General features: G+C 40.4%; 1 protein-coding gene across 1 annotated transcript; it reads right to left on the bottom strand.

Moving 5' to 3' along the window:
- Nucleotides 1-4,824: 4,824 nt before the first annotated feature.
- Nucleotides 4,825-5,951, bottom strand: LOC126214875 (uncharacterized). The gene is made up of 2 exons (XM_049941521.1): nucleotides 5,830-5,951; nucleotides 4,825-5,425 (listed from the first exon to the last, which is right to left on the bottom strand). Exons 1-2 carry the CDS (start codon nucleotides 5,949-5,951, stop codon nucleotides 4,825-4,827), a joined length of 723 nt encoding a protein of 240 aa, XP_049797478.1.
- Nucleotides 5,952-27,606: the final 21,655 nt, after the last annotated feature.

Raw genomic sequence — 27,606 nt, 5'->3', positions numbered from 1 at the left:
ATCTTTTTTCCTGAATGTAATAGCTTCACATCCATATAATGCTACTGGTACAATAGTTGACTGATAAAAACGGATTTTGAATTCAGTACTAAGTGATCTCATCCTTAAAATTTTGATATAGCTGTAAAAAGTTCTATTAGCTGCTGGTAGACGGGCGTCTATTTCTATTTCTGCTCTATTGTCTCTGCTAAAAAGACTCCCTAAGTACTTGAAGTGGTCAACTGCCTTGAAAGTGAGACCATTTACGGTCAGTGGTGTATTCTTTTGGAGTTTTTTACTTATGACTAGATATTCTGTCTTTTCTTCATTCACATGAAGTCCAGCTTTCTCAGCTATTTTGTAATAATTTTGCATCATCCTGATTAATTCAGCTTTTGAAGTGCTTATTAAGGCTACATCATCTGCATAAGCAAGTCTAGTAATGTTCTGTCCCTGCAGTTGGATCCCTTGTGGATTAGTTTTGGTGAATTCTCTATCAATCTTCTCTAAGATAATATTAAATAGAATAGGTGAGATGGCATCCCCTTGTCTCAGTCTAGTGTACACCTTAAAATTTTCAGTCTCTCCTGCCGGTGTCTTAACTTTGCATATGGTTTCTTCCAAACACATTTTAACTAATTTGATTAATTTTAATGGTATTTCAAATTCTTTCATGGTGTTTAAGAGTGTCTGTCGGTGTACGCTATCATAGGCCTTCTTGAAGTCTATAAATAGAATATGGATATCTACATTAAATTCCCATGCCTTCTCATTTATTTGTCTCAATGTGAATAAGTGATCCAAAGTGGATCTGTTAGTGCGGAAACCACATTGGTAGTCCCCAATCAGTTCTTCGGTTATGGGAATCAGTCTGTGTAGTATACACATCGACAAAATTTTATACGTGACATCGAGTAGGGCAATTCCTCTGTAGTTATCACAGACAAGGGGATCATTCTTCTTAAAGATGGGGCATATAATTGCAGTTTTCCAATCAGCCGGTATGTTTTCTGTCTCCCAAATTGTTTCAATTAAGGAATGTAGTTCTATTTCCAATTGTGGTCCTCCATTTTTTAAAAGCTCAGCATATACCTGCTCTTCCCCACAGGCCTTGTTGTTCTTTAATTTCTTTATTGTTTGTCTTATTTCATTTACTGATGGTGTGGTGACTTGTATATCAACTGTATCTGGTTCTTCAAATGTAAAGTAATATTGTGGATCATTGCAGTTGAGCAGCTGTGTAAAGTATGTCTTCCATGTTTCTTGAATGTCATTCTTGTTTGTAAGTATTTTCCCATTATGGTCCTTTATAAACTGTTCCCTTTTAGTGAATTTTCCCAAGGACTTTTTTATATTCTGGTACATCTGCCTTGCTCTGTGATGCTTGAAATCATCCTCCGCTTCTCTTACCATGTTGTTGTAGTGTTTTCTCTTCTCTTGTCTTAAGAGTTCGTTGTGTTTCCTTGCGGATTTTATAGTATCTCTCCTTTAGTGTAATATTGTCCATGTCTTGTAACCATGCCTTCCTCGCATTTTGCCTCTCCAGTACTCTTTCTTGGCACTTTATATTAAACCAGATTTTGTTAGTTCGTTTTCTTTTACCTATAGTTTTGGAAGCTACATCTTGAATACTGTTTCTGAGGTGTCTCCATCTACTTTCCACGTCTTGCTGGTCACTATGTGTCAGTCTAGATTCCGATAGGTTAATTTCCATTTCTTTCCTAAAGTTTTCTTTTATTTTTTTCTTCTGCCAGATTTTCTACATTGTACCTTTTAATTTCAACCCTATTTGTACTTTGTTTCTTTTTTAGCTTTATTTTCAGTTGGGCTATGATTAACATATGATCTGTCTCACAATCTGCTCCCCTAAAAGTTCTAACGTCTTTAATACTGTTTTGAAATCGTCTTTGGATGGCGACATGGTCAATCTGGTTCACTACTTTTCCATCTGGTGATATCCATGACCCTAAATGAATGCGTTTGTGTTGGAATTTTGTGCTGCTTAATGTGAGACCATTTGCCATTGCAAAGTTTATGAGTCGCACACCATTCTCTGAACTTTCATCATGTAAGCTGTAATTCCCAATGGTTGGTTTGTAGATTTCTTCTTTTCCTACTTTGGCATTAAAGTCTCCTAACACTATTGTTATGTTATGTCTACTTATTGAATTATATGTCTGTTCCAGTTGACTATAAAATTCTTCTTTCACGTCATCTTCCTTATCTTCTGTGGGTGCATGAACATTTATAAATGTAATATCAAACCACTGAGCCTGGATTGTAATGTGTGATATTCGCTTATTAATTGATTTGAATTCCTTTATTGTGTCAATTGCTGTTTTATGAATGTAAAAGCCCGTTCCAAATTCATGGCGCTGACCGTAGTCTCCATACATTATTGTCCCGTCTCCTATTTTCATTGATCCCGTTCCCTGCCATCTTATTTCTTGGAGCGCTACCAGTTGTACCTTGTATTTTCCTAGTTCGTTTATTAGTATTTGTGCGCTTCCTGGGCGGTATAGACTTCTGACATTCCACGAACCAAAAGAGAAATCCTTGTAACTTTGCCAATTTCTGTCCCAGTAAATTCTGTCCTGTTTCCGAGGCATACCTTGAGTGTCCTGACCGGCCATTGTTTTACGTGAGTGGGTTGGTAGCCCTCTGCACAACCCCCAACCTGGAGGACCAGGAGTCTTGATTTTGGGGTATTCTACCCCTAGGGATTTGCCTTCACCATGGCTTAACGAGTCTTCCCTACCCGTGCTAGTTTAGGTCCACCCCGGGTATTTTATTTCCCCGGTACCCCCCATATCTGGAGAGCGTTCCCCAATCCGCCACCCGGGGAGGCGCCCGATGGGGGACTAGCAACCCCACACGGGGTGGGGGTAAAACTATTCTGAATAAAACGCCCATCAAATGATTAGGATAAATATAAATAAGTGATACAGAACTGCAACCAGTCACTTTTTTGAATAATTATGCCTTATTCCATAACCAGTTTTCGAACCTTTTCAGGTTCATCTTCAGATGGTTTGGCTCTGTGACAAAAAGATGGGTCCAACTTTAATGTATCGCCATGACTATAGCTTATCTGTCGATATGGATGTAAATTTAGTTTTCTACTTACTGCGACAGTATAGGCAGCTTTTTTCGGTTAGTGTCCATCTGTCTGCCTCCATTTTGATGTCCAGTAGTTACATCAGTACACACACTTCCACGCAAACTATATTAATTTACACTCTGGTATTTACATTCAGTATACAGTCACGGTTCTAAAATATCCGTACCGTAAAATGGGGTGACTTTGTGACAAGTTTTGCATGTTTTCACTCGTACACTGATCAATTTTTAACATAAACTGAAACGGATGGCATCATAAGATAGCTACAACCTTCCTTTACAAGATTGTCTTCAAAAAATTTGTATCTTTTTTATGAACGACTATATAAAGGGAAAACTCTGTCACAAAGTCACCCCACCCTGTGGGGTGACTTTGTGACAACATTGTTTTTGTGTTACAAAGTATGGGAAAAAAATAATGTCACAATTTTGACCAATCAAAAAGTATATTTAATCAATGTACATGTGTTTGATGCTTTGGTAGAGCTACATCATTTTTACAAGTGATGAAAAAGGAGCTCCCTAATCTAGATTTTTCACCTCAAAGAACCCTCGCTTTCCTACCTGTCTTGGGGGGTCGATAGTGTACAAAACTACTTCTTTGGAGTACAGAATAGCATCTTCTTTAGTAGGCCACTTCCAGAACATCTTGGTCCTCTCCATAACGCTGACAATGTAGCCCTCTTGTTTTTCTTCAGTCACCCTTCCTGGAAAAAGTTTCCCTTCAAAGTTCACCACTACAAAATTATCCACTTTGAAAACGTTTTTTTCAGGAGCCATGCTGTCGATTACCAAGACGTCTTTATCATTTGGAATCACTTTTGTGGGAGACATTTCAGGTTCTGAATCCTCCAAACAGCTGAAAGATTCATCCAGCACGTCGGGGTCACTGGGATCTTCATCCGTCCAGTTCCTCTCTCTGCTGTTGTCTTCATCTGAAGAGCTTTCTTCAGACATCTCACCTGCCAGTACAGCCTTTTCCTTGGATCCGCTGGGTCTGGAGGAAGTGCTGGCTTTTGTGTTCTTCCCTTTCGGCTGTTCCGCCCTACTGGCTTCGATTTCGGCACTGGAGATACTTCTGCCTGCTGGAACAGTGAGCCTTCTCCTTCTCTTGGGGGCCCGGCATCCTGTAACCTCTTCTCTCTTCTTCTGCAGTTCTTCTATGAAGATCTCACCAACCACTCCTGATAAGGACTGTAGGCTCTCTTCCAAGACGGCCTTCGGGAGTCTTTGGAGGACTTCCATTTTGTTAAGCGGAAAAATCCCAGTCTTCCTAAATCCTGACTGGAGATTTTTTATGATGTTCTCCTGCAGCTTGTCCATCATTTTCTTTAACAGACCAGGCAGTTCATCTTTTGGAACTGATGTGCACTGGCTACCAGATGTCGATTGCTTCCAATCTGACAAAATTTCACGCCAAATCAGTTTTAGAACTCTGAATATGGCAACATCTAGCGGTTGCAGTAGATGTGTCACATTTGGTGGGAGTGCGATAAATTTTATCCCATACTTTTCGCAGAGTCGAATAACCTCTAGGTTAATATGCGAACTCAAATTATCGCCAATAAGAACTTTTTGGCCATCTTGTTGTTTCAGTATGGGGAGCATAAGATTGATGAACCAGTCCTCAAACACTTGGTGATCAAACCATCCAGATTTAGTACGATTGTAGCGGGCTCCTTCAGGTCCATTTTCGGTCCAGGTCGACCACATGTTCTCGGCCTTTTAATTTACGTATAGTGGAGACAACTGTCCTGCGGCATTCCCACAGACCATAATCAAAGTACACGCTTTGGAACAATTTTGTATCCACTCTGGATATTTTGCTCCTCTTCTGACCAACACTTTTTTGCTTCCCGGATCGTCCTGGACATTCGTTTCGTCGTAATTCCAAATTTTTTCTGGCGGAATACCCTCTAACTCCTTCTCTAAATGCTCAAAATATGAGTCAATCACTTCAGTATCAGTCGCAGCTCTTGCATATGTGATATTTTTGGCGACACGTTCGGAGAGAACATACTTATGCCGCTTCATAAATGACATGGCCCACTCTCTCCCAGGAAAGTTTCCATTTCCAAACACGGGAACTTTTCTTCCGGTTCGATCTAGATATGATTTGACGACACAGCGCAAATCAAGTAATGTCATTGGGAAACCATAAGATGCCATTGCAATGGAATGAGCAACGAATGTATCCTCTTCTTCTTTTGTAAAAATAGGTTGACCCCCATGCTGTCTTTTAGGTTTGACTGTCTCTGAGTTTGAGGTGGTCGAACGTTTTATCTCTTTGGCTTTGTTCCACAATGTGTTTCGATGAATATTGAATCTAAAAGCAGAGAAAAAGAACGTATAAAACATATATACCAGTATGGTATAATTCAGAAAAAATACCATACCTTTTAAAAGATGTTTAATAGAAAAAATGCCAAAAATATCAGAATTTTACGAAGGTAGGTTTAAAATTTGCATAAATGCTTCCTTTACAAATGCCAGAAGTTGCAAATTGGTGTAAAAACCCGTTTTATGACAGTAAAGTTTGTAACAAAATAAAGGAATGTAGGTAACTTCCTGGTGTACATAGCTGTATTTTGCTCCCTATTCAAGCAGAAGAATTTGCTTAAAAACGCCAAACAGATGGTCATCTAAACGTCTATTTTAGCCTTACAGTATCCAATAAAACGTTTACTTCCTGTGTGACAGTGTATGAAAAATTAAAGAACTGCCACTAACCTTTCAGATGCTGCTCGCAGGGTCATTTTCTTTGTTAAAACCAAGTTAACGGCTTTATCTAAAGTCTCTGGAGCGTAATTTCTATAGGCTCTTGCACCCAACTTCCTTTTATAAGACCTCATCTTCTTTTCAGTGCTTGAAAGACAAAAAAACGTGATAAAATATAACCTAAAACCATGGTGGGGTGACTTTGTGACAAGTTGGGGTGTCACAAAGTCGCCACACAAAGTGCGTGCATTTCAGTTTTTGTCTCATATGTTCAACAAACATGGCTTGATTTAATTGATATTCTACAATAATTTGCCCAACATATTAACAAACAAATGTACATACCTGTTTTAGTTGCGTCCTTAACATAAACGTTTTCACAATATAAAGTTTCCCTCGTTTTACGAAAACGTAAATAACAGCGTTTCTATGCAACGGCGTCGGAAGGAACTATGCGTGTGCAGAAGCTTCACCCTGCTGCCGCTACGTGGCGTGGCATGTCTGACAAACGAAATGCGTGGTTCAGCTCTTTCCTGAGACGAGCGGTCGCGGCGCGAGATTTAAAATACGAAAACTCGATCCCTTGTCACAAAGTCACCCCACCAGTCACAAAGTCGCCCCATTTTACGGTAATAGATAAGCATGATTAAGATAAAACTGGATAATCAATCTATATATACGAGATTAGAAACAATCTACGTAGAGTCAAATTCTCATCTATAAGCAATGGAATATTTATGAGTCAGTGCTATAATCCAGTTCTTGCCAGAGGTAACTGATAGTTGTATATCTCTTTACTGTCACCTGCAGTCGTCATTCTGGAACCCCGGAGAAGTCAATATGGAGGAAACAGGTCTCATAATACGGGCCCACAAAATAATGTATGTTTTTGATACATTGCAGCCTTGTAACATGCATATGATGTAACTGTGGTTTTATTGAACAATATTTTGACATAGATAAATTACAAAAGTACTATATAGTAGAATATTAGCAGTTTTGTTGTGGCTTAGTCCATTTTCGCTCCAAGTAGTTGGAACATTCTCAATGACAGGTCCGTTAGTACGCTGATGCATGTGACAATAGTATTCATTACTAGTATACATTGTACACATTACATGTAACATTTTACATTGGTTTCTGTAATGTTACGCATTGTGTTACATTTCAAAATCATCCACAGGCAATGTTTCTACAGCATTTGATGACATTTGTAAAGTTTTGTAGAAATCATGATGAAGTGGAGGTACATACGGAAGCAAACTTAGCAGATCCTTCTTTTTTGCCTCTGTAATTACATTTCCATTAGGATAAAGCAGTTCGAGATTGCTGATGCATGTGGATGTTCGTTTGGCCACATCAATTTCCTGAAATGGCTCTTGGTTTTGGTTCGAGTATTTATACAATATTTTGAATCTGTTGGTTGCTTCATACCGCAGCCACTGTATGTTCAACCATTGTACTTTACAATTGCCAGAAGACATTTTTCGATTCGTGATGTTTCTTTCGAGTTGTTTTGTTGAAAAGAAACATTCCGCATTCATATTAATTACCTTGAATGGATTCCTTTTTCTGGCACTCACTACCACATCAGTCCAGTGTTTAGGACGGTAAATATTAGGAAAATACTTTTTTCGTTTCTGAACTAAGCCAAAATCCTGATCACAGGGCAGGTACGAGTGTCCGCTAACTAAAAATTTATGGTCTATTTCCTTCACAGAGAACTCTAGAGCTGTTGACAATGTATTGGCACAGTACAGCAACCTTTATGTTTCTATTCTGGCCTCCGCACTGATCAGAGTACATAATTAGTTTTTCAGTCCTGACAAAATTGCGTATGAAGTACAGCAAACAAGAACCAATTTCTTGTGGCCCTCTCGACGCAATGGATTCATGCCACAGAAACATGTATACATCATCATTGTTCATATTGTGGATGCCAAAGCAATATGTCCACAACTGACGTTTGTAATAGCAAACTCCAGTTGAGATGATCGGTGTAGGCAAAGTTTTCATCAAATCAAATGTTATCACTGTAACGTTACCATCTGATTTGCTAAGCAATGTATCACTATGTAAACCTGCCCGTGCATACGCAGCTTTTTGCTGATGGAATTCACGTTCTGCAATTAACTCCGTCCTCTCCTTATCATTATCGGCAGCTGTTATTTTTACCTGCAAAGCATCATATGTTCGACAAGAGTCGGACACTGGTGGATGAAATGACAAATTGAAGTTTTCGTAAAAAATTTTGCGGAAAATAAAATGAGAAACGGGCATTTGCTCCTCTGCACAGTACAGTGAATACATGACTGATAAATTTAAATCTGGTCCTAAATACTTTCTACCGTTATTTTTATGATACGCATAATGGCTTTCATACGCCGGAAATTTTTCTATGAAACGTTTTACTACATCAACTTTGTGGCGAGGTGTTTTATTACCAGGTTCACCTTTACCTCTACCATCACGAGGAGGGGTGGCTTTTTCCCCTTTATTCTTGAGTACCCTATCGATTCTTCCAGCAGATACGGCTAAAGTATTCTGAAAGAATCTTTTGCACACCCTCGTTTCAGACCCATTTGAATTGAGCAAGTAATACAATCTCGTCTTCTCCCTACGTGAATGTTGCTGACCTACGTAAGACCGTGCTTTATCAACGACTTTAATCATGGTAAACAGGAAAGCCGACTGCAGATCGTGGCTGCCTAAATTATAAAATTCATTGAACACTTGTTCCTGCTGTTCTTCGTTGATGTGTTTGTGGCACTCATACCGGCACGTACACTCGCTGATTTTCCGCAATTCCTTTCGAGGTACAAGGTTACCCTTACGGTTTACATACTCTTGACCTAGAGCTCTCCGTTCTTTCCTAACGTTACGAAGCCATTTATCTTCGTTTCTAAGGCGCTTCTTTCCTCGGCTCCGTACCACGGCATCGTCGTTCGTCTCTGGCACGTCCTCTGGAACAGTTGTTGCTGCAGCCGTGCTCGCTCTCGCGTCTCCCGGCACTTCCCCATCGGACGCAAACATCTCTGTAATAACAATATCCATCCCTCAATGTAATATTAACTACACTACAGTAATGGTCAACGTGTGCATTGGTATCCACAGGCGAAGCAATTGCTCAACACAACTCGGCGGGCGGTAAAACATTGTTGTACACATAACATTACAAGTGATCGTTACTTGATTACACAAAATAGCAATACATAAAGTATTGTTTGTATGTCATTCTGTTTTCGTATGGAAAACATCCTGCATTTTCTGAACAAAGTCACCATTCGAGATACGGTACATCTAGACGTGTTTGCATATGAACGCGTTAGTGTACAATCGACAATGTTATCCGCAAAAAAGGAATGGAACACAATAAAAACTAACCTTCCAATTGCTCCTCCACGCTTTTCGCAGGGGCTGCCATGCTGATCAACTGAAATACACGTCCACGTGGTCACTGGTCCAATACGTTGTTCCACACTAAATACACAAGTCTTTCGTTCTCCGGCGTCACGCGCTATGGCAGTGGACGGAGAGCATAGAGCACAAATGGACTATGACGCATAGTCCACTCCTGCTCTCAACGGTATCTATCGGCGGTTGAGTGCAACAGCAATGTTTACGTTGCTACATTAGACAAACCTTCAGATAAACAAACAGATCAACATGCATTGCATAATACTCGTATACTGTTATCACAACATGTCAATACCTCAAATTCACAAAAAGTGTGGGTTAGTCCGCTTGTGCTCTCAGTGCCTCAATTGTTCATGGCCACTGATAATGCCTTCTATTGTATGTGCTGCTCGTATAAGCTTCTCGACATGCTCTAATTTCTTTCTCCATGAGGCTGCATCCACGGTCACAAGAGATTCACGCAACAGCTTTTCCACCTCTGTTATTGTAAAGGACTTGTTGTTCCTTACATAAATTTTTACATCACTCCATATTAACTCAATAGGGTTGAAATGGCAGTGATATGGTGGCAGCCTTATTACAGTATGACCCTGCTCCTTGGCAATTTCGTCTACTACATATGTAGGTGTCGTAGGTTTATTTTCTTTAACAAGAGAATATAATAAAACCTTTGTCATACTTCCGCTGCAATATTTCGAGCCTGTAACCACTGCACCATAACGTCTTTCTGATCATTTGTGGTTGGGGCTTTGTTCTGTATCACCGAATGATGTGGAGCATTGTCCATTACAATTGTTGTAGGGACAGGAAATTGTTTTAAAAGGTTCCTGAACCACTCAACAAATCGTGTGAGATCCGTATCTTCATGGTAATCACCAGTCTTTTTTGATCTAAAAATTAAAAGTGCATCAGGGACAAAACCACTGGAGGAGCCTGCATGGACCACAATTAATCTAGCTCCTCTTTCCGTCGGCTGATGGCCGCTACTGCTGGGTGTGTTATCTGTCAAGCATTTACTGACAGCTTCACCGGCATTAACCCACGTTTCGTCTAGCCAAATTATGGAATGAATGTCTCTGCCCACAATTTTGTGCAAGAAAATGCTACGAGCGGTAACAATATGTGCCCTCTCTAACAGTACTTTGCGTCCGTCTAGTGCTTTGTAACGGAAACCCGTATTTTTTAGCACAATTTTTAGTGATGTTTTACCACCCCAGAAGAGTTCACTTTCTTTTAAAGAGACTAATAACTTAGCTACAGTCGGATACTCTTTTCTGCTGTAGTAAGCATAAACATGCCTACGAATTGCATCAGTCTGGAAAGAATCTAAATCTTTTTCTTCTTTCCCGGGGTTGTTAAAAATGTATTATTTGATCCAGACAGCTCCGAATCATTACGGGTCACTTCAGTATCTTCCAATTTTTGTAGTAATACTCCCTTACTACGGTTCTTGCACTAATTCCAAGAGTTTTCGGCGTACGTTCCACCACTTTATCGGCAGGAATTGATGGCTGTCCATGAATGCTTACGTAGTTTTTCTCCTGCTCGTAAAACTCACGAGTTCTGCGTAGTAACTGCAGTGCCTGGCTGTATAGCGGCACCCCTAGACGCAAAGGATTCTCACTAGGTGAACGAAATCTTTTCGGTGGCATTTTCCAAGTATGTAAACTCACAACGTAACAAAAGTCACAACAATATAGCACACAGTACAACGAAAACACGCGGTAAACATACAATTCATGTTGTATACACATTCGCTAAACAAAGCCGACAACGCGGAAACGTCACAGCGCGTGAGTAACAGCAGTGATCACTGCGCTGTGATTGGCTGGCGCCCACGCTGTACGCCTAGCGCCTATCGTTCTTCACTTGTTACTGTTACGCTGCCAACTTCATACGCAAACGTCGAGTGCATTGTTTCAGCGGTCCGGGTATAGATATTCTTCCCACGCATTCCCATGTCACGTCAACTCATTATAAACATAGGCGCAGAAAACCCTGTGTTGGGTTTTTATATCACGCGCGTTATGACGTGAGCCCACGTGTTTCCACGTCACGTCAGAGTAGTCTGTATTCGCCCTAAGGCTTCCATTCTTGCCGGGCAGACACAAGAGCCGCGTCTCTTCACACTCACCCGACAGTAGCACGGCATGCCGTGCCGCGCTGTGCTTCCGCCAGGAGTTGCTTTTAGACGACAAGTGGAGCCCGACGAGTTATTAGCGTGGCTTGTCTTGTACAGACGTTTGAAGAGGACGAGGTTGCATTTGGTTCATGCACTCAGTGTGAGAAGAGACGAAGTGGGTGCATTCTTTGTTCTTTCTGAGAAATTAAGGGGAGATGAAGATAAGATTTTTAATTATTTTCGGATAAGTTTACGAACTTTCGACGGTCTACATGATGGAATGAAGAGTTCCATTCAGCGCCGCAACACGTCCTTCCGAGAACGTATCCAGCCTATAGAAATGTTGGCAATTACAATCAGGTTAGTGGGATGAACAATAGCTAAATTTTTAAAAAGTTTATTATTCTGAAGGATGTACAATTTTGTAATCATATCAAAAAATTGAAACAGAGCTTACAAATTGAACGACCCAGCACATGAATTTTCAGAGGCTTGTGATGGCGTAGAGGATCTGGAACATGTCCCTGAAAATTGCTCCACTGCTTGTTTCGGTTGTGGGACGTTGCCTGTTCACTTCTGCATTTGTAATTGGTTGTACCTCATAAAGGGGTAAACATGTGTATTCACGTGATGTACTAGGATGAGTGGCAGTATTATTTTTATCCCACGACGTTTTACGCTGTTTAATTTCAGAAACAATCTGCATAACTCTTAATTGAAACTCTACTACCTCAACGTCGTCAAATGTTTCCAGCATTGGAACTATCCCGCAGAAAAAAGGCTTATGGCGATTGGATTTCCTGTGCAGTGCATTGATCAGCTATACCTCTACAGGGTCAAGCTTCCTCCTCTTGTTACTGTGTGATTTCGGTATGTCAGAATTAATTACTTACTCTGTGAAGGTCTCATTACAATCAGTTTGTGGATCCTGAGTATCGTAAGTGAAGGAAAAAGCGCCATCAGAAACTGGTCTCTCCGTGGTCGCATTTTCAGTCAGCGAGAAACTGTCGGCAGTCGGATGTGCTTCTGTTGTTTTCTTCCAAAATTGAAGCTGTTGGCTGTATATGTACGTTCTGCGTGATTGCCTGTCACTCCCAGATTTCAGAGATGACTTACACACCCTCTCGCTTCTTTGGAAAGAATCGTGAATATTCGACCACTTCCTCATAACCAATTTGCCTGAAACAAAAATGCTAGCTGAAGAGGTACATCACACTACTATCCTTACAAAAAGAAGTTTAAAGGTTTTCAACCTGTCTGATATAAAAGCGTCATGAAAGCCGGAAAAATTTAAGTGTCTAGTGGTCTAGAAATTAGCGTTTTTAGAAAACCAGTGTTGCCCACAATATAAAAGTATTGAAAAGCAGGAGGCGAATGAAATTTTGCATTGTAAAACCGTATGGTGGTCAGTTATTAAACACGAAGTTTAACGTTTATCGTGTAATTTCTTCTCAGCGTACGAAAAGCCTGACCTCACACTTCTTTCAAATGACTAGTTTTTCGTTAGTCTTCTTTTCAAATCGCCTTTATGAAAATTGGTCATGCAATTTTTTTATTTCACGTAAGAAGGCCAAAACGTTGTACAATTTGTCGTAGATTTGTTTCTTTCACAAATATATAGCCAGAGATATATCTCAACGTTGTCAAAAACTAGGGGCCTGTTGAAAGGTGCACGATAGGGTCAAATACTTCCAGAAGTATTTAATTGGTTAACGTTAAAACATTGCCATTGATCATTGGGGATGTGTCAGTCTTCATACAAAATTTAATCAAAATCCGTGATGTTCATGCAGGAATACTTTCCGATTTTAGATCACTGTGCATGGATTGGGCCTAATGTAGGATAGTTCATTTTATTGCTTATTGGTTACGTTACAGCACATGATACATTCAATTTACTTTTCCAGAAAGCTACACAGACATTCTACAATACTGAAACTTCCTTTTCAGCTATCTGGCCAGTGGCTGTACGTTCACAGATCTTCACTATAGTTACAGAGATGGCACTTCCACTATCAGTAAAATAGTCAGATGTGTGTGTCAAGCTATCTGGTGTCTAAGTTGTGAATATATGCCTCTACCCACCAAAGAAGACTTCGAAAACATTGCTGCAAAATTTGAGCAAAGAGCAAATTTTCCTCAGTCCATGGGGGCTGTAGATGGAAAGCATGTTCGTATCGTCCATCCATCTAACTAAATGTATTACAACTACAGAGGATATTCATCAATAGTGCTGATGGCTGTGGCAGACTCAGACTATAATTTTATCTATCCACATATCGGCAGTTATGGCAAAGAGGGTGATTCTACATACAAGAATGTTCTTTGTTGAAATCACTGGTGGAAAATAAGCTTGTAATTCCTGAAGACAGATGCCTTCGTAGTACAGTAACTCCAAAGGTACCTTATTTTTTTGTTGGTGATTAAGCGTTTGGACTGCATCAACATCTTCTACGACCGTTCTCTGGACACCAATTAACAGTTGCTAAAAGAGTCTTCAATTATCGCCTGTCAAGAGCCCAGAGGTGCGTAGTGTTCATTTGGGATACTGACTAATAAATGGAGGATTTTCCAGAGAGCTATAAATTTAAAACCAGATTTTGCTCTTGACATTAAGGCATGTGTTTTGCACAATTTTGTTCTTAAAAACGAAGGCTACAACTTAGAGGATACTCTGTCCATAACTGGACTAGAACGTATAACAAGTGAACATGCACGTGGGGAATTTCTGCCAATAATGCACGAAAAATCATGACTTACTACTTTGACACCTGAAGGATCTTTGACATGGCAGTTATCAGAAATGTTATCTGAAATGTATTTAAAATGCTGTTAATGAAGTACATCAGACTCATCTGTAGGTAGTTTTTTATCTCCCACACTGCAAGTCTATGTACTGCTATATAAGAGTGAGTGATGGTGGGGTGTATGCAAACAGCCTGATCAGCAGTGCACTTCGGGAAAACTGGTTGAAGGTACCACAGTAAAAATCGATTCCTGGCACAAACATTGAAGTGCCATATGTGATTCCTGCTGATAATGCCTTTCACCTGGAGCCATATATCATGAAACCCTATAGAGACTGCCAGAACCAGAAGTCCAAACAGGTTTTTAACTACAGACTGTCAAGAAGGAGACGAGTAGTGGAAAACACTTTCGGAATTCTGGCCAACCGCTTCAGAGTTCTTCCCAGTACAATTCGACTGCCTGTTGAGAAAGTGGAATTAATTGTTCAGACTTTATGCATACTGCACAACTACTTGATTGAAGAGGCAGACACCCCATATCTGACAGCTGCTGATATAGAAAACACAGACTTGTGCACCATAAACAATGGTTTCTGGCGAGGAGAGAGATCTCTCTAGCATACCCCAGCAGAGTGGAAATCGCACGTCGCTGTGTGCCAGGGAAGTGCGAGAAAAATTTTGTGAATTCTTTGGTACAACAGGTTATGTTTCATGGCAGTGGGAAGCTGTTAAGAAGTAAAACTTTTAACAGTAATAATGTACAAAAGGCAATCTTTTATTTAAAAATAACTCATCAATGAAATGCAATGTCTTAACTTTAAAATCAGTTACAGATTTCTTTACGTATGCCATCCATGATAGATTTCATGACATTCAATTTCACGTCAGCCTTAATTGCTGGTTTTTTCAGTTTCTTCAATTCAGCAGCAACATACTGCCCAAATTTGTCATCTTCATTGCTGCCACTGATTGAAACTTTAATCTCTCTTAAGACTGACGCCGTTGACGTGGCTAATTCATCCTCAGTGTCCCTCCTACGCCTCTTTCTTGCTGAAGCATAAGGCTGCTCACTTAGTGGTGATGGTGTTGATACAGGTGTACTTCCCTCTGACCATTCCACAGTAAATATGTCTTGGGAGTACTGGAAATAGAAAACATACAGTATTTTGCTACATACATATTACAACATCTAACATGAAAGTAGTTATGTAAACTACAGTGGCCTGTTTAAAGTTCTCTGTGTAAAATAGAATTAATGTAAGTAACTTGTATGAAAGTACTATTTTGTTCGAGCAAATATATACAGTATAATCAAAATGTTACATTCTTTTGGTCAAGAGAGCTTCATGGCTAATAAACTATCATTGACATACATGGAATACTGTTTATGCACTTACATTGCTGTTGTCATCTTCACTATATCCCTCATTTACTATGGTCTCTTCAGTGACTGTGGTCACCTCAGTATTCTGAAATAGTTGTGTTATCACTTGTTGCAATTACTGTTTACAACTTTTATTTAAATGTAGGTAAATACTTACACAAGGGTGATTGATAGTGGTCGTGCTACATGGGTTTGATGAGTGACTGTGGTATCTGAAATATTAAAGGCGCATATTAGTCTATAGCAAATTGTGAACCGCTCATAACACTAAAAAAAATACGAATACACGTGGTAGTATTAAAGCGTGATTTGTTTTCCAAAATACCGTTCACTAATATAAGCATATAAGTATTGGGACAACGTCGGTACCATTCCAAAATACCGTCACCAACCCCCGCCCACCCCCGCCCGCCCCCCCCGCCTCCCCCCCCACCCCGCCCCCGCCCGTCCCCGCCCCCCCTCCCTCCCGCCTACGTATACGCGCTAGACATTAAATGTTTTCATAACACCGTCACCTTTCCAAAGCATCGTTAGTCGACAAGGTCGCTCTCTCTCTATGTCGCAACCCTGCGCATACATACACGCGCTAGGCAGGACCTATATAAATCAATGCCCGACCTACCTCACTCTCACACTGCTCGTATACTTCATTCATCCAATACTTGTCACGTCTTCGTAATTAAACGTGTAACAATAGGATTCAACTATCCTATGACCTCATTGTAGGACATATATAGGTTAAGTTCCGGGACCTCAGTCTTGGTCACTCAGTCAGCGGGAGACTAAGAAGATCAATCATGAAGCACCAGTCAACCTCCAGTGCAGTCACTCAGAACAGGATCAAACGGAAAAGTAAGTATCATATTTCACATTATTCTATCTCGTTCATTATCCTTATTATTCAATGTTTTCACTTATTCGCTAATATCTACTCATTCATCTTCTTTTTTCAACAGAGTCAAACGCAACCATGCTTAGCTCCGCAGACGCGTCCGAACCTGCATCATCATTAGCTTCGTTAACCATCTCATCCGGACCTACACCAGCGACAGCTGACTCATTTGTTCCAGTAGCGACCACGTGGGATCCTGTAGCTCACATGTTGGAGCAGGACAAGGAGTTGCTGCTCTCCGTCCCACTCAACAACTTGTGTGATGAAGACGCTCGATCTGCTCACCACACAATGAATTCAATCACTGGTGGTGTTAAAGATCAACTAAATGGTGGTCAGTACTGGATGCCTACATATAACTCATCACAATCGAACACTCCCGTGATAGTGCAACCACCGAGTTTAGATACTGTAAATAAAAAGAATACGTCTAGTGCGGCTACGCTATTCACCACGACATATAATTTAACCTCCAGTGGTTCCAAACGTGTGAACATTGCTATAGACGTCCATCATGTCTGGGGGATCCAAGCTATAATGGAGATTGAAAATATTTCCAAAAGTGTTAAAGTCCCGATTTCCGAGTTCGACTGGGCCGGGATCTGTCATGCAGAGCGCTACATCAATCAACAAATGACAACCGAATATGATCCAACTCATCCCCCACCAGAAATTCGTCTTGCCGATGTCACACTTTCCATTACTACTGTATATGATGACTGCGCCTTATGCATTAAATCAGGTGTCGACAGCGTCTATCTAAGGCATCCATCAGTTATCAAATTATTCAACCTAGACTCCTCTATACGATTTGCTCTCGAGAGACTGAATCGTTGGGTTCCTAGCATAGAGGCAGCATATAGTGACGTTAAAAACTCTCTACGTGTTAATAATATACATATTGACGATTTTGAGCAGCATCTTCGTTCGCATATGGCCATTAAAACTACAGACATCCAATTGAAATGCGTGTGTCAAAAACCTGAGTACTCAGAGTCACCTATCGGATTGCGTGAGATACGTGCAGAATTTATTGCCAACCAAAGAGAATTATTTCGTATATATTGTACAGGTTCTAAGAAGAAACGTGCAGATAATGATAACACCTCAGAAATAGTACATCCAATGTATGATTTTTAAATAAATAATTTATATTTAATCTTATCTCCTGTTTCTCTTTTATATCAGACCACCACTCCTATTATAATCAAATTGATCCAATAATTTTTTAATTCTACTCAAATTATGACCATCTTACTCTTCATACATGTGTTCCTCGTGTAGGCAGTATAGCTCAATCGGTTAATTGATCGAACTATACCGGCTACACACAAATATTATTATTATCCTCTCAGTTATATTTTCTATATATGTCAAGTACTTGTTTGTACATGGCTCATTTACTATCATGGCTGGCTGGGTGAAGCACCCTCACCACAAGGACTTTGTTGTCGGTGACTGGTCATGTGAAGATTCAAGTGAAGAGCAGAAGAAGAAGAAGAACAAGAAAAACGGAATTCTCCTTCCCGATAATATAAGAGCAATTATTGTAGGCCCATCCAACTGTGGCAAGACTAATGTCCTCATGACTCTGCTAACTCATGCGCAAGGTGTCCGATTTGAACATGTCTGTCTATTCTCAAAAACACTCTTTCAACCCAAGTATCAGCTATTGCATGAGATATTTCGGGGTGTAGATGGCGTTACATACACAACATTCAGTGAAAGCTCTGATATCCCCCCACCTGAAGAAACAAAACCAAACACAGTTTTCATATTTGACGATGTTGCAGTAGAAAACCAAGACCAAATTCGCAAATATTTCTCTTTCGGTCGCCATATGGGTGCTGACGTATTTTATCTAAGTCAAACATATTCCAGAATCCCCAAACAACTTGTTAGGGATAACGCAAATCTCATTATAGCCTTCAAGCAAGACAATCTTAATTTAAGACACATTTACCAAGCACATGTGGGGACGGATATGTCGTTCAATGATTTCTTAAAGATATGTGCAGACTGTTGGAACCATTCACAGTATGGGTTTCTCGTTATTGATAAAACAAGAAAACTGTATGATGGTAGATACAGGCGAAACTTTCAAGAATTTTTGCATATATAACAAGGTAATAAACGTTAATACATCAGTCTACGTCATACCATGGACAAATTCGCGCGTATGTCCACCTCTCAACCTGAGATGACTGGTGTACACAGACAGAACATTCGTTTGTACATGGATGCGAAAATTCAAGCTATGGCTCTTAAAGTTGCAAGTATGCGCAGGGAACTAGAGACCTATTACCAAACCCTTCTGAGAATGGTGAATCAGTTAAATGAGCTAGTTAATCAAGTCAGTAAGAAAGTAACCGACTTAACTGAAAAGGTCGATCATATTCAGAGAAAAATAGATGTAGACCTCATTGTTGTCGATAAGAGCGATCGTGATCATACTAAGAAGCTGAAGAAAATGAATGCATATATAAAGCCTCATGTCGCAGAGACGTCTGATTAGTATACGTTGAGATGTCGACGACCAAGCAGAAAGTCATTGAAGCCCGTAAAGCAGTCCGAGAGAAATTACGGTTGCTTAGGTTAGGGTATATTGATCGTCAGCAAACACTAAGAGAGACCTTTAAGCCCGTTACTGAGTCTCTCCGACAGCTCTCACCAAAAACAAAAACGACCCAAAACGACAGTCAAGCCATTGATGAATTCATTATTAGTCACGCACCAGGCCAGATAGATAGAACATTCGGCGTTAGCCCAGGAAGACCATACATGTTGAGCACGCATCCCATAACTGTAACAGAAGACAAAATACAAATAGCTGATAGACAGTTTGACCGAACACCAGGCTTAATGAATCTTATTTTCCTAAGACCAACTAAAAAACCTATAAATTATTCAGTTAGTGATAAGGACACGTACCGTCAAATACTACACATGACTGGTGTACACAAGATCACCAAAAGCCTAACCAACAGGAAGTATAAAACCATTATAAAACCAATACTTGAAGACCAAAACAACAACAACGGTGCCAGCAGCGGAGATGGTATTGACATTGGTCTTAAGACAGTGAACAATCGAGTCCCTCAGTATATATATTATGATGATCCCAACGAACTAATAGATCGACTACGTCTGCTCATGGCATCAGCTGCTGCAGGTAATACAGCTCATTCGAATGAAGTTATCTCCATAATCTCTGAGCTTCGAGAGAGAGGTATCATCGAATAAGTATGGAGACCGTAGTTCGAGAACTACACAAACCAGCACGCAAAACATACCCGCGCAGACATGTCATGATTAAAGGGATGGATGACTTGTGGCAAGCTGATCTTGTAGATATGCGACAATATTCACATGAGAATAATGGATTCAATTACATTTTAATTGTTATTGATACATACTCCAAATTTGCATGGGCAGTACCAGTCAAGACAAAAACCGGACCAAATGTCGCTGATGCTTTTGAACGCTTGCTACAGATAGGAACCAATCGATGCCCGGACAATCTCCAAACCGATCATGGTGGTGAGTTCTACAATAGGTACTTCAAGACAGTGATGCAGCGGTATGGAATACATCACTACTCGACATTCACTCACCTGAAGGCAAGCATCGTAGAGCGTTTGAACAGAACAATAAAAGGCAGAATGTGGATGCGGTTTAACCTTCGTGGCTCATACAAATGGACAGATATCCTCCCAGAAATAATTGCTCAATATAATAGAACCAAACATAGCACAATAAAAATGCGGCCAATTGATGTTCGTGATAACACACTCATGGATACGGTATACTTTCACATTAAGATACTGGATCCACGCAAACAGAAATTTAATGTAGGTGATTTGGTGCGTATCTCAAAACACAAGACCGCATTTGAGAAATCATACCTACCGAACTGGTCAACTGAGATATTTACAGTTTCAAATGTGCAGCGAACGAATCCTAGAACTTATTTATTGAAAGACAGTAAAGGTGAAGAAATTGCAGGCTCCTTCTACACTGAGGAGATGCAGAAGAGCTCACAACCAGATCTTTTTCTCGTGGAGAGAGTCATAAGACGACTTGGAAATAAAGCCCTAGTGAAATGGCTTGGTTTTCCTGCTACACAAAACAGTTGGATTGATGCCAGGGATTTGCTATATAATGAACATTCATCGTCCACAACCACCACAGTAGCCTGACATGCGCGATCGAGGGCACATTAGAGGAGGTGGTGGTGTTCTGGACAAACTACCTTTGGAATTACACATCCCGGGGTATAACTACTGCGGACCTGGGACAAAGCTTCAGAAACGCTTGGCGCGAGGTGATAAGGGAGTGAATCTGCTTGACGAAGCGTGCATGGAACACGACATTGCATACGAAGCAAATAAAGATCTACCAAGTCGTCACATTGCAGACAGGATTTTAGCTGATAAAGCTAAGGCGATACGGAAAAGAAAAGATATTGGTATAGGTCAACGCATCGCAGCATTCGCAGTTGATAAAACCATGCGCGGAAAAATCAAGTTAGGATTAGGAGTGATGAATTTCAAGCGCGTTATGAACGCTGCACGTCGCGCACTAAACATGAAGAACAAGAAGGGTTGTTTGAAGAAATGTATCCTGACAGCGATGTATGCAGCTAAAAACGCAATGAAGGACAAAGAATCACCAACGAGAAGATCCGTTAAAGCACCTCGCATTCTACCAATACCCAAGACATCCGGTGGTTTTATTCCTTTTCTCATCCCAGCCCTCTCCGCGCTCTCAGCGGTAGGTTCGCTCGCCGGTGGGGCTGCGGCTATCGCTCGAACAGTCAAGAATGCGCAAAACTCGCAAACCCAGTTAGAAGAGGCGAGAAGACATAACCGCATGATGGAAGCAGCAGTCATTGGAAAAGGCCTATACTTGAAACCGTACAAGAAGGGTCTTGGTCTATTCATAAATAAAAAAAAAGCCCAATAGCGGTCCTACCAGATCGACCACTCACAAATACAGACCTTCTTAAGTTTGTTAGACATAAATTCAAGATACCAAGATTCCGTGGTGTGTTTATGAGGGATACATTACCTAAGACTATGTGGAAAACTGGTGAATGCGGTATTGTGAATTTAGATGTTGTCGGAGGTCCTGGCACCCACTGGGTGACGTACGTTATGAAAGACGCTGGGGTAGTCTACTATTTCGACTCCTTTGGTGACCTGCAACCACCCGAAGAATTACAGCAATACTTCACTCACAGAAGACATGTGCTATACAATTATCAACGGTATCAGGACTTTAATACATACCTCTGCGGGCATCTTTGCATCATCTTTCTCTTGACGTTCACAGAGAAGAATAAGAACAAGAACTACCGTATATAAGCAGGATATTTAAACCTTCATTCATCAGTTGACGTTCAGATGCAATGTCGTACACTTTGACGTTGAAAGGACGGTCATCTGTATTGCGTGCAAATTACTTCCCGCCAATTGATTTGAGTGCAGGTCAATGGAGTGTTGCATTGATTGGACTGGAGACGTACAACAGCATTCCGAATATCACCAACATTAACAATAAACTGCATCTCGATATTAAGGGTGAAAAAGATATTCTTGAAATAGAATCTGGTGCATACGATATTGACGATTTAAACTAACTCTTAAAACAGTCTGGAAAAGGTATTGAACTACGTGCAAACATCAATACACTTAAATCTGAAATAAGGACTCTAAATGCAACGATTGACTTCAGCCAGAAACATTCAATAGGACCCCTGCTTGGATTCACAAAAGGGCAGATTTTGAAGAAAGATCCAACTAAATTTTACAAGTCCAATCAGTCTGTGGATATACTCCCAGTCAGCACAATACGTGTCGAGTGTAACATTGCTACGAATTCCTATCTCAACGATACTCTCATTCACACTATTTACGGATTCTTCCCCTCAGTTGCAGCGGGGTATAAGATTGTTGAAACACCTGCCAATGCAATATACCTTCCAGTGACTGCTCAGACATTGAGCTATTTGGAGCTGCGTATTGTGGATCAGAATAATAAACTTGTCGACTTTCGCGGTGAGGAAATCATTATACGATTACATCTAAAACAAGATGGGCTTGCGGTATAAAACAAGTGCATGCAATACACAGCGCGCCACTTCGCTACTGAACAGCAAACTGATAACACCTGTGAACTACGAATTTCTTAAATCAGTTGGTCTCAAACCCTGCAATGACGTCATCACTCAATATAACCAATCCAGTAGAGTATGATGACAGAATTATACGTCAAGAATACTTCTCTCATAAATCTTACGCTTCAACCACGTTTAACAAGAATGATGAAATCAGGATTGTCATACAGCACCAGGACACACTCACTCTTCCGTGCAAGAGTTTCATATATCTCGAAGGGTCATTCAAGAAAACTGATGGCACCGATACAGTGGGGTCCAAACTGACACGCAACGCATTGGCATTCCTCTTCCAAGAGATTCGCTATGAACTGAATGGTTCTGAGATTGATCGTACACGCAATGTTGGTCTAACATCGACCCTTAAAACATACGTCTCGGCATCACCAGCAGATCTGCATAGTTTAGAAAATGCTGGATGGTTCATAGACGATGCGGAGGGTAGAACACCCCAGGAGTACAAGCGATTTACTGCATGCATACCTCTAAAAATACTTATGGGTTATTTTGAGGATATGAGACAGATTATTATGAACGCTAAACAGGAACTTATTCTCGTGCGGAGTGCGACAGACAATAACTCGTACATTCAAGGAGCTCAAGAAGAGAATAGGATCACAATCAACAAATTAATATGGAAAATGCCTCACGTCAGTGTATCCGACGAGGAACGATTGAAGCTTTTGAAAGTGTTGAATTCAGGTACATTTCTGTCACTGACCTTCCGCTCATGGGAGATCTTTGAGTATCCAGTGTTACCGACTGCGAGCAGACAAACATGGGCTATTAAGACCTCCAGTCATATCGAGACACCCAGATTCATTATACTTGCGTTTCAGACTGATAGAAGAGCAAATACATCAAACGATTCCACCGTGTTCGATAACTGCAAGTTAACTAACGCCAAAGTCTACCTCAATTCAGAATTCTACCCATATGACAATCTACATCTGCAATGGAATGAAAATGTATACAGCCTCGCGTATGACATGTATGCAAGGTTTCGTCCTTCATACTATGAAATTGCTGAAGGAGAGGGAGGGGGGTGTCTACTGAGTCCTCGTAAGTTCAAAGAGCTTTCACCGATCATTGTAATCGACTGCTCTAAACAGAATGAGATAATTAAGTCTGGACCTATAGACGTTCGAATTGAATTTGAATCATCGACAAATTTCCCAGAACACACCGCTGCATATGCATTAGTCCTACACGACAGAATAATCAATTACTCACCGCTCACAGGTGTTGTGCAACGAGCTGTATAAATGAAAATATGCTGTCCTGTGCATTGATCATTTGACGATGGCAACTCAGCCTGTGAAGATCATTGCAGATATTCAAGGATTCCATGATGGAGAGCGAAGACAGTTCGTATTTAAACAAGTTGCTTTTGTGGTCTACACACAAGACGCAGGAATAATTGAAACCTTCTCCGCAAATATTCGATCACCAAGACCGTTCACGCAAGTGAAATCTTGTAAAACACGGACCAGTGCATTGTGGTTAACTAATTTTTATCATGGAATTCACTGGGATGATCCCGGCATACCCTATAAAGATGTGGTGATCGCACTTAAATTATTCGATCACAAGGACACCATCGTTTACGTGAAGGGAAAGGACAAAACCTCCTGGATGCGTCAAATATTTAAATTTGCATCTATTCAAGACCTTGAATGGTACGGATGTCCATCCATCCATCGACTGAAGAACGATTATCAAAAAAGTGCTTTTGTATCTGCATATGAGAATGTAAAATTACTTTTCACTTTTATTAGAAATAAATAATAATTTATAAGATTGAGTGTTTTTTCTTTCTATGACATCCAACGTCCCTAGTATTGTAAGTTTATTCATTTTATATTGTATATGAAGGGAACTGTCCGAGAGAGACACATACCCTGGCCTTTGACGTGGAATGAGCCTACTGTCATAGTTAGGCGCGGATGCCGATCTCGCGGTCTCCGTCGAAATCGACAGACACGCGCAGCTGCTGACGCTTGGTAGGGGGTTGCACCAGTTGCCGGCCTCGCGGCCGCTGTGGAAAGCGATGCGTCAGGTTACGATCTCTAAAGTATCTGTTGACATAGGACTGTAAGAGATAGCGCTGCAGTGGGCTGTGTGTGTTCGTGGCAACTAGCAGAAGTCCGGCACGTGTGATTAAAAGCAGGAAACCTTATAACTTTATGCATTGCGATGTGGCTGTATGTACGTATTCTGCATACACACATAAATAAATTTATAATATTTTTAATAAAAAGAATAATCATTATTAGGGTATCAAATAATAACATTTTTTTTAGAAGGAAATAACTGAGTTTATTATTGAATTCAGAATTTAACATTTTTCACATTATATATATATAAATATGAGTTTACAGATATAAGATTGGTTTTTAGCCAAAAATCTGAAATTCCACATCTTTTTAGATAATTTTTTAACAAATTTAGATAATTAAGAAATATATATATATAAGCATTCTCTTCAGATAAATTATATATATATAATTTTAAAGCTAATGCAGAGGTACTACCCTATCTTACAAAGTAACTAATATCGCTAATGAAGTTCCACCAGAAAACAAAGCACTTTTAATTAATACCAAACCTATTTGTTTCAAGTCAATGACTCTAAACATTTTCGAAAAGAACAACAACAAATTGAATATATATTTTTTTCCAAGTAAGTCGATTTAAAGATTTTCAACTACAAGAACAAGGTGAACATATATATTTTTCTTTAAAGTGGACGTCTAGAAACATTTTCCGCTAGAACAAGCAATTGAACATGTAGAAAGAATTTAATTAGTGGAACTCATACACTTAAAAACTAGTTCTGACTGGATGGCTAGCGGTAGGTGAAACTTACAAACTAAAATCTAAGCTCTATAATGACTAGAAGTGATGGATATATTAAGTGAGAAAATTTTATTATTTTTTTGTTCATACAGAAGTTAATTGGCTAAATTTATAGCCTTTTCATATATATATTAATAATGGTCAGCAATATGTAGATATAAAGACTTTTTTGAAAAAATGATGATTATATTTACATACACACACACACACTTAACACAAGTTCGCGCTCATTCGCACACTCAGACATGCATGGAAGCACGCAAACTGATACACGCAACAAAACACTCTCATCAACTATTTACACTATGATAAAAGAGCCATACTATTTCCACGCATAGCCCACATTCATAACATTCACACGCTCATTCCCTCTCTATCACTCAACCAGAGTCCCCCACCCCTACTTTCGTTTCAAGTAAATAGTGTGAGTATGGGAGGGTTCCCACCCCATCCTCACAAATGACTCTTTTATCGTCATGAGGAGATAGTCCGACTTTAGACTGCAGCACAGTGTACACCTCGTGAGCTCGTGATCGAATGCTAGTTTGTTGAACCATGTGTGGATGAGCGCCTTCAACGCTACGACCGTACAGGCACTGCAAATAGTCCTCGACCGTAAGCGCACGAGACGCGATCCGTCTAACACCCTTTGCCCGCCTCAGAGTGCTCCCGTCTACTGTGCGATATGCATACATTTTCGATCTCAGTCCCACAAACTCTACAATTGGTAAACCATTCGACTCGTCTTTCATGAGACCGATAACCTTCTTGTTCTGTGGAACAATACCATAAGGATTATTGATCTCATAAGAAGAGGTGTCGAATTCTTTACCATTGCACCTAATTACTTCATATGGATCACAGTTCTTGATCCAGTAGATAAAGCTGTCTGTATCCATATAAAGTAATTTTGGATCTACGAAATGAGGTTTCGCAAACTCATAGTGGAATCGGTACATGTAGAATTTGGAGATATCGAGTATACACATCCCCAAATAGATGGGTTTCATAAACTCTACTGCAGTCTTCGACATCTCCACAGCAACAAAGTTTTCATTGAAGATGGTGGCACGCTTAAAATTTGGCCTGGCTATACATTTTCTCACGCCGTAACGCCCTTCCCATGCGGTTCTAATAACAATATCGCGTTCATTTCTTACATTTTGCATAGTTTTCCCGAAAATGGAATTATTCATTAATTTATAAAAGTCTTTTTCAAAATCATTACTCGCGACCGCCCTCTTTTCGGTGTTTAGTTCAATATACTCCTTCAACCAGGGGGATTGCTTGAAGGAGATTGCCCGGGTGATTTTAATGAGCTCCATTCCTAATCTGAGACACTGCTGGAGGTTACGATAATGAATAATATACCTCTGCTTATCCCCAACAGTGGCCATCAGTTTAGGGATGGTGCTTCCTCGTGGAATTTGTTGCTCTGGACATAACGGCAAGTCGCTGGTCTCTCCATGCAAATTATTAGGGTACGCGATGTCTGCCTCAAGCACATACCCTACATCAGAATCGGCCGCAAGACCCATTATCTGTCCACCTAATCCCTTCAATTCGTCTTCAGGCACCCATTGGAACCCGGCAACCGGCAGCGGTTGCTTCATAGCATGCCCATATAAATTGTTAACATCTAAGTACAAAATGTAACTAGAATCAAGGGATGCGTTGTACTCGACACCCATCCGCGGATTATTTGCCTTGGCGTGTCTGTGAACACATTGACAAAGTCCGCCGCGGATCCCTCGCTCAAAAAATAGAAGCATTGAAGCATCAGTCAAAAGTTCAATGTTGCAATCCGTTTTTTTGAGCATAGCGTCCCAGGACAACCCAGGTGCCGTGTAATAAAAGGCAGGGTCCAGAGAGTACGTGGTCATACATACACTCCGGAACTTTTCGAAAACATCTGCAAGCAAACGAACGTCAGTGTCCATGTATAACCTTGCATATTCTCCCAAATTGGGGATGTTGAATTCCTGCCAGACATTAACGGCATGCTCATAATCTGTGATAGTTATGGTATCGCCAGTGAGAGTACTGGTAAAAGAAGTTATGTCGGGAAGCCTGGTTTAATTGAGTTTTGCCATACAATCAAGATACTCGTACGGGAAAACTCCTTTCCTCGTCGCAAGTTGAAACTTTTCCTCATCGGTAAATGCAGATCGAGTGATATGCATATCATTC

Source organism: Schistocerca nitens, chromosome 12 (assembly GCF_023898315.1).
Source record: "Schistocerca nitens isolate TAMUIC-IGC-003100 chromosome 12, iqSchNite1.1, whole genome shotgun sequence".
Classification (NCBI taxonomy): Eukaryota; Metazoa; Arthropoda; class Insecta; order Orthoptera; family Acrididae; genus Schistocerca; species Schistocerca nitens.
Note: the sequence above shows the minus strand (reverse complement) of the source record. Positions and strands in the feature narration are given on the sequence as shown.